At 34.2% G+C, this 12,864-nt stretch overlaps 1 protein-coding gene across 1 annotated transcript in view; it reads left to right on the top strand.

The window, feature by feature from the left end:
- Positions 1 to 12,864, top strand: part of RIT2 (Ras like without CAAX 2) — a 390,011-nt gene that overhangs the window by 71,480 nt on the left and 305,667 nt on the right. The window contains exon 2 of the mRNA XM_041765099.1: positions 12,187 to 12,243. Within this exon, the coding sequence (XP_041621033.1) occupies positions 12,187 to 12,243 (57 nt within the window). The remainder of the gene's footprint in view (positions 1 to 12,186; positions 12,244 to 12,864) is intronic.

Raw genomic sequence — 12,864 nt, 5'->3', positions numbered from 1 at the left:
AGTTTAAATCAGGAGATAATTTTAGACTTATTCACTTATTTATCCATTCAAAAATAAAAATATTTCTCACATATCCATGCTATTATTCAGCAAATGGCCCACTCATGAGAGAGCACACATTTTCAGTTAAGAGCGAGGAATTAGAGGAGCCTCAGTTAAGTGCTGACTTTCGATTTCAGCTCAGGTCATGATCTCAGGGTTGTGAGATCAAGCCTTGTGTGGAGCTCTGAGCTGGGCATGGTCATGCTTGAGATTCTTTCTCTCTCCCTCTTCCCTTCCCTAACCTCTCTCAAAAACCAAGATAAATGAAACCAAGAGAGAGAGAGAGAGAGAGAGAGAGAGAGAGAAAGAGAAAGAGAGGGGAATTAATAAGAAGCAATTAGTACAATGGAAAGCTCTGGCTTTGGGGTGAGTTCTATGGACCAACCAACTTGATTCCATGATAGATCTGTGACCCTGATCAAGTTAATACAGATGTTAAAACATTTTTATTATATTATTCCATGAAGGAATTTTGAAGGATTAAGTACTCAACTTGTACACTTTTTAAAAAGATTTTATTTGTGTATTTATGTATTTATTCAGAGCATGCAAGTGGGGGGATGGGCAGATGGAGAGGGAGAGAGAGAGAATCTCAAACAGACTCCAGGCTTAGCATAATGCTGGATACTGGGCTCCATCTCATGACCCTAAGACCATGACCTGAGCCAAAATCAAGAGTTGGATGCTTAACCGACTGAGCCACCCTGTGCCCTCAACTTGTATACTTTTAGATTGATATCTAAAAATTTTATCCTAAATTTAAATTTTTTATAGGATATAATTCTCAGCTTACTTTAAGCAATGATGTTTTAAATAATGATATATTACTAATAAATATATCCATTGAGGCATAAAAGACATTCTCTTTTTAAAAACTACATGAACAAGTTTCCTAGTAGTTAAAAATGTGACATTGTTCCTATTTTTCCTGGGAATTATATTTCCATTAATTTTTTTTCACAGAAGTCCATCCTAATGTAACATATTTTTATATTTTAACATAATCCTATAATAATTTTACTTTTTCTATAGTAGTAGTTGTCACCATTAACAGACTGTTGATGTATATGCAAATGTGTGGCATTTTTATTTTTGTATCTCTCTCCAATTTTCCACCTTCTAGAATGTAAGACCCTAAGGGGCAGAAGTCCATTTTCCTAAATGCTGTGTCTGAAGCACCTGAAAGCAGGATGTGGCACATTATATAAAGCAGTGTCTGGTCCATAATAAATATTTTTGAATAGAATGAATGAGTATCAGGAAGGGAGCATAGGGAGTTCTAGTGAGGAGGAATGGGTTTTGATTTAAATTCATTGGTGAGAGAGCACCTCCCAAAGGAGGTCATATGTGTTTGATAATCTGAGACAGGCAAACCAAGCAGTTATCTGGGCATAGAGCATTTCAGCAAAGGAAATAGCACCAGCAAAGACTTCCCTGGAAAGGGTCATGGCTGGAGAGGCTTGAAAAACCCTCAAGAAGTGTATGGCTGGAACATATGACAATGACTCAATAGAAGACAAAATTAGAATAGAGATAACAGAACACGATCCTAAATGGACAGAGAACAAATGATGGTAGTGAGAATAAAATGAAGATGTATTGCAGAATGCTTAATCTGGATGCATTTTTAAGTTGTCTTTCTGTCTTCCTCTCATTTTGTAGATAAGAAAAATTACATAGAAAGTTTAAGTAATTTTATTAAGGTACCACAACAAACCAAGAGACAAATGGCAGTATGTCTTAGTGACCTGACCAGATTCCCGTCATCTTCCCTACTCCACTGACAGGCTTCAATATCCCAAAGGGAAAGCATTGACTTGTCAACCTCCATCTCTGTGTAATTAGATTATATCATTCTCCAAAGTTTCAGTTCAGTACTTCCCATAAATATTAAACTCCTTTGGGGGTCGGGAAGCTGAGGAGAGTAATAATAAAGTAGTGTGATTTTATGCAATATTTTAATCTTTTAAAAAATTTGTAGAAAATTACTCCTTTCTATAAATTCTCTTTTTCATAACTGCTAGTCTCTGCCTTGGGGCAAATACCTCTGACATTCCAAGCAAGGTGAATATAATATTGTCAGATTTTTCATGTAGGTAAATTTGATGGTTTAATACTGAATTATGCAAAACAAGAAGCAGTTGATATAAATTTAACTTTAAAATGAAAGAGTAAATTATTGGAATATCTGAATAATAAAATGAAAATTTAAATAAGGAACATATGCATGAAAAAAGAGGAGTCGAATCAAAATGGGTTTGTTTTTTAAAAAAATGATTATATTTCATCTCTTACCATACTCTTGTATGAACATTGAAGATGCAATTGCCTATTATTTATTGTATGTATTTAATGAATATTTTATAAAGTCTAAGCAATCACTACATTTACATAACATATGTTAATGGGATGACCACTAGTAACAGAAAAGCGTCTTTGATACAAAATCCATCAGGTACTTCCTGATCTGTAGCTTAATATTAAGTTAATGTCCATTTCAATAGTGGGGAGAGGGGAAGTATCTTATTTGCTAGCAAAGGTCATCCGCTAACTGTAATAATCTTAGAAATCAAAAAGACAGAGTACAAGTCCACCAAATATTCTTTATTTCTATCCCTAATTACTTTTACTAAGATTACAATGGATGACTCAGTGTTTCTAATTTTTAAATGTCTACCTGTATGCACTCCACTCTTTCTTTGTATTCATAAAGCCAGTGAAAGACAAACTAATTTAAGGAGAAGTGCTGATGTGCATGAGCGTGACAAACCTCCCATCACTATCTCCTGTCCCAGATTTTTCATGATGACCACAGAATTAAGCTGAAAAACAAAACAAAACAAAACAAAACAAAAAACCTTTACCCATCATTTCAGAAATACTCCTAGCTAGAGAATTAATTTTAAAATGTACAAAGTTCTACGTAGATTTCCACCATGTAGACTGCTTCAACTTGTAAGAAGTGAAACAGGTGTGGATTTTTTTTTTTTTGATAATTCCTTGAGGTGTTCATCTTTAAAGATGTTTTATTTTTAAAAAATGTAGAAACATCTTTCATGGAAATTAGAAAGAAAAATAGTAACATTAAGACCTTAGTTTTTCAGGGAATGATTGATTATTCTTTGGGGGGGGTGAAAAGGGTGACATTTTATTTTTCTTCATTTGACATTTTCACATTTACTTCTGATGATCTTTTACTCCATATACTACAGATTACTATGTGTTCAACAAAATCCATTTCCTTTCCTTCCTGAAATACATCTCAGCCTCATGGCCCCATAAGTATGATGAACTGATCTTTGACAAGGAAGTAAAGGCAATATAATGGAGCAAAGATAGGCTCTTTAATAAACAGTGCTGAAAAAAGTGAAGATTCACATACAAAAAACTGATTCTTGACATAGACCTTATACAGATCAAAAATTAACTCAAAATAAATCATAGACATAAATGTAGAATAAAAACCTATAAAATCCTAGAAGATAACATAAGAGAAAACAGAAGACCTTGGGTATGGCAATGTCTTTTGAGATTCAATATCTTGGCATAAGGCAGAAAAAAAATAAGAAGCTGGACTTTATTAAAATTAAAAACTTCTGGATACCCAGGTGGCTCAGCGGTTGAGCATCTGCTTTTGGCTCAGATTGTGTTCCTGGGGCCTGGGATAGAGTCCCACATCAGGCTTCTCCCTCTGCCTATGTCTCTGCCTCTGTGTCTCTCATGAATAAATAAAATCTTAAAAAAAAAACTAAAAACTTCTCTTCTCCTAAAGACAATATCAAAAGAATTAGAAGAGAAGTTATAGACTAGGAGAAACTCTTTTCAAAAGACACATCTGATAAAAGACTTATGCAGGAGCATCTGGGTGGTTCAATCAGTTAAACATCTGACTCTTAATTTTCGCTCAGGTCATGATCTCAGGGCCATGTGTTTGAGCCCTGCGTGGACTATATGCTGGGTGTAGAGCCTGCTTAAGATTCTCTCTCCCTCTCCCTCTGCCCCTCCTTCCCACCCTTACTTGTGTGTTCTCTCTCTAAAAAAAGAAAAAAAGAAAAAAAAAAAAGAAGGAAGGAAGAAAGGAAGAAAGAAAGGGACATTCAAAATATACAACAAACTCATAAAACCTACAATAAGCAAACAGCATGAGTTAAAAATGGCTGAAGACTTTAGCAGACACCTTGCTGAAGAAAAAAAATCTACACGGCAATTAAGCATATAAAAATGTGTGCCACATGATACGTCATCAGGGAAATATGAATTAAAACAACAAAGCACCATTCCATACCAATTAGAATGGTCAGAATCAAAACTATTGACAATACCAAATGTTGGCAAAGATATGGAGCTAAAGTTCAAATAAAGAAACTTTCATTCATTTCTGCTGGGAATGCAAAGTGGTACAGGCACTTTGGAGGACAGTTAGGCAGTTTCTTAGAAAACTAAAACATATTTGATATAAACATATCTAGCAATCATATTTCTTGGTATCTATCCAAAGGAATTGAAAACTTAGAACCACAGGGCACTTGGGTGGCTCAGTGGTTGAGCATCTGCCTTTGGCTCAGGGAATGATCTTGGGGTCCTGGGATCAGGTCCCACATCGGGCTCCCTGCAGGGACCATGCTTCTCCCTCTGCCTATGTCTCTGCCTCTCTCTCTGTCTCTCATTAATAAATAAATAAAATATTCAAAAAAAAAAAAAGAAAACTTACAGCCACAAAAGAACTTGCAAATGATGTTTATAATAGCCTTGTTCATAATTACCAAAATTTGGAAGCAATGAAGATGTCCTTCAATAGGTGAATAAATAAGCAAACTGTGGTATATCCAGACAGTGGAATATTATGTGGTGCTAAAACAAAATGAGCTATCAAGCCATGAAAAAACATGGAGGAACATAAGAATAGGTAGGTGTGAATAACTAAACTTGCCTATTAAAAGAAAACAATTTCCAAATTGCCTCTTGAACAATATCCAACACTATGTAGTATAATGTAGTATACAGTAAACCCACCTAAAATGAAATGATTTAAAAGCAAAATAATTGGCAAAGATAAACTAGGCAAATTAGAAACAAAGCAGTAATTATAATGTTGGTATCAGACAAAAAAGACAAAAATAATTACATGAGATGAGGAAAGACACTTTTTAAATAATAAAAGCCACAAACCACAGCAAAGATATTACTGGTGACAATACTTATACACCAAATAAGACTATAATTATCTATAATTCATGAACATATACATCATTCTCAGCACAAAGAACAGTGGACAAAATATAAGAATATGAAACAGTTAAAAATAATAAATCTTATTGATATATTTATCAAATACTACTTTCTTATCAATATATTTTGCTTTATTAAACACATTAATTATATTTTAAGTACCCCCAAATATTAGTAAGTTACCTAAAGTGCAGTTATTAGAAGTAATATTCTCTGATCACAAGGCAATAAAACTGAAATTAAAAATAAAATTAAAAAATCTCCACCAGCTGGAAATTGAAAAGAGCTTCCTACTTATCAACTCATACATGAAAGGAAAAATACAAGTAGAAATCATAAATTTCTGAAGAAGAATATAGAATATATAGAAGATAGAAAGTAGAGATCAGAGGATAATTCATATCTACAATAAGTTTATCAACAAAATTTAAAAGAATAAAAATAAATGAATGAGTTAATGAAAAAAGTAAACCAAAGAAATAATAAAACAACCAGGGAAATAATACAGACAAAAGCAACAAAGGAAAAAAAGAAAATCCATGGATATTATTATTATTAATCATAGTAATCACAATGAAACAAGCATTAAAATCTTTTGAAAACAATCTACAAAATAGACAAACTGATTACTTTAAACAAAGAAATAATGGAGACAGGAAAAAATTATAAGGAGGAAACTGTACTAATAAAAAGGAAATTGAAAACATCACAAGGCACACTTCTTTGAAAAGACTGAAAATCTAAATGGAAAAGTTGTTGGAATAATAGTTTCCTAAAACTGTGCCCAGCAGAGTTAGAAAACTTGAATAGATAAATATGCACAGAATAAGCAGAGAAAGGTTACCAAGGAACTACTTCTATGAAAAAGACAACTGGCCTGGATGGTTTCATAGGTTCTACTAAACCTTCAAAGCCATATGGTTCCAATGCTATATTGTTTCAGAGCATAGAAAATGAATGAAAATCTACCAAATTATTTTATAAGGGAAACATAGGATTGATACTAATCCAGGTGAAGATAACCCAACAAAGAAAACAAACATTACTTATGGATAGGAACTTGAAAATCCTAAATAACTTATTAGTATATTCTAATACCACATTAAGAAAAATAAGGCATTGTGACAAAATAGATTCAATCCTGGATGCAAATTTGGCTTAATATATGGATGGCTATTAAAATAAGTCATCAAAAAATGTTATCCATTAATGGTTTTCAGGAGAAAAATCATGTGATTATCTACATTATACTGAAAACAAATCTTTGAAGAAGTACAACTGATTCCTTATTGATTTCAAAAAAGCAGAAATCAATTACTACTTCCATAATATGATGAAATATGTAATATATCACAATACTACTGCCAGTATTTTACTGTGAAAATAAAAGTTGTTCCCACTGAGATCAAGAAAAAAGTCAAAATGATCATTGTCTGCACTGCTATTTAATTCTTTCCTGGATAGATGAATTAACCAATGAATATTAACAAGATAAATTATGAAACAAGAAGTGGAAGCTGTTTCTATTTGTATATATATATGATAGAAACTCCTAAAATGTATGATAAAAATAGCTCAAATAATAAAATCCTTTAGGAAGGTAGAGAGTTTAAAATTAGCATATACAAATCAATAACCTTCATAAAAATAAATAATAACTACCCCAATGGCTCCCTTTGATACAGAGATTCTGTGGTCCAATGCCAGTATTTATCTAATTCATACACACAAGTCTATATTGATCAAGGGCTCTAAGATACCTAAAGGGATACAACCGATTTTTGTGCTTGCTTCCCATCATCCCATCCCATTTCCTCCTTAGCATTCTTATTTCTGGCTGATGTACACAGCCTACAGCCGAGTTCAGTAATACTATCTCTGAGACAACTGCTAAATGTACACTGGCAATGATTTTGACTCTGAGTGAATCTCTGAATACAATAAACCTCTTTATATTGTCCAGAGTTTCAGTACTTTGTAGAATATTTCTTAACTATTTCAAATAAATACTTTTTTTTTTTAATTTTTATTTATTTATGATAGTCACAGAGAGAGAGAGAGGCAGAGACACAGGCAGAGGGAGAGAAGCAGGCTCCATGCACCGGGAGCCCGACGTGGGATTCGATCCCGGGTCTCCAGGATCGCGCCCTGGGCCAAAGGCAGGCGCCAAACCGCTGCGCCACCCAGGGATCCCTCAAATAAATACTTATATACAAAAAAACTCACAACAAGCCTGTCCATTATTGAAAGACTATTTTTTTTTTTTTTGGTAATCCCTGAAAAATGTTCTGACTCTGTTGATGCAGCAACTTTTCTAAAGTGTATGGAAAATATGAGATTGTTCCTCTTCAAAATTTTCCAAAGTGACTCATAATCTTTTACAGAACAACAAAGTCATACAGAATAACTCTAGGATAATATTTGTGAAATTTATTTCTGGTAATATATTGCCCTCCTTTCCTAAGTCTTTCTGAACATATAATTTTTTCATGATTTCCAGGTGTATTTTTTGTCAACTGATCCATCAAACTGGTTCACATTCAAGTTTAGGAATTTTGTATACTACTCCTCAAGGGATACTTAAAAAAACAAAACAAAACAAAAAAACAAAGACAAAAACAAAAACAAAAACAAAACAGCCACTGGGTGGCTCAGTAGTATCTGCCTTTGACTCAGGGTGTGATCCTGGAATCCTGGGATCAAGTCCCACGTCCTGCTCCCCATAGGAGGGAGCCTGCTTCTCCTTCTGCCTATGTCTCTGTCTCTCTCCTTGTGTCTCTCATGAATAAATGGATAAAATCCTTAAAAATAAACCAAAATGCATAATAAGAAATGGGTATCTACACTGAATATTAGGAATGCCTGAGAGGTAGATGTGAGGTTGGGGTTTTTAGATGCTCTTAAATCACAATATTTATAGATGTCCTCTTTTTAACCAAAAGATTGACTTCTGAAATTTATTATTCGCTAGGACAATATCTCTTAATATTATGTACAGGTGGGCAGCCGGGTGGCTCAGCGGTTTAGTTCCGCCTTCAGCCCCGTGCGTGATCCTGGAGACCCGGGGTCGAGTCCCATGTCAGGCTTCCTGCATGGAGCCTGCTTCTCCCTCTGCCTGTGTCTCTGCCTCTCTCTCTCTCTGTGTGTCTCTCACGAATAAATAAATAAAATCTTAAAAAATATATTGTGTACATGTATGTATAGGAAGGTATATTTGGGGAAGGCAGCAAAAACCTTCGTTTTCATTAGATACTTAAAAACCAATGTATAAGACATTATAAAGCCTTTGTATAAAGATACAATAAAATCTCTAAAAAGAAAGGAGGAGCTATTATTGAGTTTCTGCCAGAATAGCTCTTTGGCAAAAGAAAGTAGAATCCCCAGATTTTAAGGATGTAAACCTGTATATTATAAAATAAATAAAATTTAGTCTCCAATACAATCAATAGATATTTAGCAGATTACTTATCTCCGACATTGAATTTGACATGTGTTTAGGCGAGATTTTTTAAAAATTGTTTGTTTTACATGTCATCTTCGCAAAGGGAACTGGCTCTTACATATCCCATCAGGCATCCACTTTGTAAAACACAAAAGAAACTTTTACAAATCAATCTTTCTAAAAATTATCTTTTGAAGTTCTGGAACAAAGCTCAGCTGGCTCTCTTTTCTTTGGTTCTGTCTCAGTGGTAGGTCAGAGGATTTGAGAATTGAAGGGCTTTTTCAATTATACAATAAGCAGCAGGTTTCCATGAAAGCACAAACTCCATCATCTAAATATATGCTAGGTATTCTTATAAATAAGTGAAGAAGTAAATCTTTGATTCATTTATTTCTGATACTGGTTTTGTGATTCTCAAGTGTTATATCAAATACATATATCAGTTTTTAAAATGCTTATATATTCTTCCTTAAATTTGTCCCAAACTTCTTCACCTTTAAAATTCTTTCCAAGGTTTATAGAAATTAACTTAAACACTAGTTATACATAGTGTTTTCTAATGCTTCTTGGGAACTTTGAGGACTATCATGTACTGGCTCCTGGTTGATGAAGAATTTAAATATGTTGATTGAATAGTATGACACTTGCGTGGAGATATTATCATATTGCTAAAGAAAAGCAGAGCTGGACAGTGAAGTGGTGAAAATAGATTTCAGCAAAAATTATAATAGGGGAAAAAGAACTCCCTCAGTATAGATATGGGCTCAATTCCAAATATAGGGACAAGTGGGAATGCATAGCCAAGGAGCAAGTTGGAAATTAGTGAATGGAAAATCAGGGGAGATTCTGGCTGAATGAACTTAATAGGATTCTTGCTGAAGGTCAGCCAAAGTAAACATGGCAGATGGAAATGAAGAACTTGATCAGATATCAAGGGTGACCATATATCAATGTGGAAAATTCTCTCTAAACTGACTTGGTAGGGTACTGCTAAAACTTAGCAAAGCAGAGATGAGCATGGATGCCTGACAATCATGGCCTGGTTTAGAAGGAGGCTTCAGAGGAGCCTAATGAAGGTTTGGTCAAGGAGAGCCTTTGTTAGTATGATATTAAAATGAAGGAGAAGGTGAAGTCTGTGCTACACTACAGGATAAAGGCATACTCATGAGTAGAACGTCCTTCCTTCTTTAAGTCTGAGAACACAGAGTAGCTGGGTTTGAGTAGTGGTAGAGGTCAAGCCTGAAGAGATGTAGTGAACCCATGAAGGACCACATTTATTCTTTATCCTAACAGTTGCTTACATATGAATAACTGGTAAAAAAAAAAAAAAGATTAAAAAAAAAAGATTCTGGTGTCACTGTGGAAGTTAATGGAAGTTAAAGAAAAGAGCTCCAGAGAAATCAATTTTAAGTCATGGCAACAGGGATTTAAAATAAAAGATTCTAAACTAGCGTAATATCACAATTAAGACATTTTGAAAGATATTTTGGAGGTAAAATAAAAATTCATGGAAACTATGCAAGATATGAGAGGGGAAATGTCCAAAGACATCTTCAAGATTTTAGCCTAGATAATTGATTATCATAAGGTGGATGATGAAGCTTTTGTCACTTAGTGAATAGGTACATATCTCTTCACTTTGAGTAGAGTGGGTAATCTCCTTTTAGTTCTAAAGTTACTAAGTCTGAGCTGTCTTTGAAATTTAGTTGATTGACTAGCCAAGCCAAAAGTTCATTGTGAGGCTAGGCCTCCAATCTCCGCACTCTAGTTGGGAGTAAACCAGCCAAGCAGTAAGAGATAGAGGATACTGCTCTTTTAAAAACTCACCAAAAAAAATCCAAATTTTCCTTGATATCTACTTAATAAACATGTTGCTTTCAGTTTGTTTACCTGAAATATTTAACTCTTTTTTTTTTTTTAATATTTAACTCTTTAAGTCATCTCTAAGAAATGTTAATTTTCATTTCAAAAATTTGCCCTAAACTGTCAAATTAAGAAATACTTTCATATGAAGACTTCCTTTGTCAATGCAAAGACAGGCAGTCAACACTATTAAAGTGTAAACAGAAATTCTTTATCACTGGGTCAGGTTCTGTTTCTTTGCATTTCTCAGCAGGTTTAGTCTAGTGCCTTGTGCAGGTTTGCTGAATTTAACTGTCTTCTCTGTTTTAAACATTTGCTGGAGCATGAACACATTGTTAAAAGAAACCAGGGCTGGACAGTAAAATGGTAAAAATAGATTTTATTCAGGAACTATTGCAATAAGGTTAAAGAGAACTCATTATAGACCCGGACTCAAGTAAACACAAGGAAAAGTGGAGATTTATGGGCAAGGAATGGGGGGACAGGCAATGGTGGATGGATAATTACTAACAGGAGTAGGGGAATTCTTACCAATCAGACTTAAAATGATTCTTGCTGAAGACAGTCCAGGGGGATCAAATATCATGAGTGGGAGTTTCTCACCAACTTGACTTAGGATTCTTGCTATCACTGGGCTATGCAGGTCTAGCAAGGGCAAAGGAAGGAAGAGAACTACTATATACAAGTCTTTTTCCAAGTTTCTTGCTTTATTCAGCATCCTATTTGTCTCCTAATAATGGACATTTACATGAGGAAGCTATAATAGAAAAATTATGGATATTTTGTAAAATTATTGATTGGAAAAGAATGTGGAGAATTTGGAGGAAATATCCCCCAAAAGTAATGAAAATTAATAAAAGGACCTAAGTAGCAAAATAAAAGTGACAAACAATTTTTTTTAAATTTTTTTTATTTTTTATTTTTTTATTTATGATAGTCACAGAGAGAGAGAGAGAGAGAGGGGCAGAGACATAGGCAGAGGGAGAAGCAGGCTCCATGCACCGGGAGCCCGATGTGGGATTCGATCCCGGGTCTCCAGGATCGCGCCCTGGGCCAAAGGCAGGCGCCAAACCGCTGCGCCACCCAGGGATCCCAGTGACAAACAATTTTAATGAAAAAGCTGGCTAAGGATAAAAACTCATATAATCATGTACCTTTAATGACTAATAGAGCCTCAGAGATTATCTCCTTATTTTAAACATGAGGGAGATAAGTAAGTCCCAGAATATGTATAGAACCTTTAGTAAAAGGTTCTCAACCAATACCAACTTTTACACCAAGGCAAGCCAAGAAGGATTCTATAGCTACTTTATATTCTCATTATGCCAAGAGCCTTATTTTTACTACAATGTAATTTTTATTAAAATACACTTAAAGTTTTGATATATTTATTCCAGAGAAGTATCTGGCATTATTTTCTTTCTAGAAAACCTTTTTTCTCCTCTAGAATTTTCTCTATCATTTGGTGGTTCATGTTGCATAATTAAACTAGTCACTCAGAGAAATAAGTCACTTACTAGATCTTATTAAAAGACTGATGAACTACATTGGTGAATAACTTATTGATGAATTGGTGAATTTTTATTAAATTGAATTTATTTTTTTTTCAGCAATGACAATGCAGTTTATTAGCCATCAGTTTCCTGATTATCACGACCCCACTATTGGTGAGTATGAGCCTCTTTTCTCTTTTAGACCAAATAAAGACAGTCTAAATAAGTGGCTGACAAATATCATTGATGTTTATGGAGAATAAGAAATATGTTTACATTATGACCCAGTACGCATACACATAAATATAGAGCTTATAAGCTACCATAATACAAGCTTTGAGAAACAGTATTTGTACCTACTTCTGACTGTGTACTCTCATATTTTTCATTCTATTCTATTTCTTCCTGATAAATGATGGCTGGAATACATTAAGTTGATTTCAGGATCCACTAATGGATATCTACCTGCATTTGAAAAGCTCTGCTCTGGATAATATAACTGATGTTGATTGTATGCTTATTTGGTCATTTGCTCACTTAGTGTCTGGATCCAGTGTCTGGATCTTCTATTGCAGAATTGGTTAACCATGTTAATGGTGCATTTGGAAAAGACTTTAGATACAGATATAAGTTTGTTCACCAGTCTCATCCGGTAAATGCGGAAACTGAGATCCAAAGAGTCAAAATATTGTTAGAGCCAAAAATCCAGGCATATTTCATTCTTCCTATCCAATTTTCTTTTTATCATGCTAAGAGCAAAAATACTACAATTAGGAACAAGTTTTCTTCCTCTCT

Source organism: Vulpes lagopus, chromosome 1 (genome assembly GCF_018345385.1).
Source record: "Vulpes lagopus strain Blue_001 chromosome 1, ASM1834538v1, whole genome shotgun sequence".
Lineage (NCBI taxonomy): Eukaryota > Metazoa > Chordata > Mammalia > Carnivora > Canidae > Vulpes > Vulpes lagopus.
The sequence above is the reverse complement of the archived record's forward strand: the minus strand, read 5'-3'. Positions and strand labels throughout refer to the sequence as shown.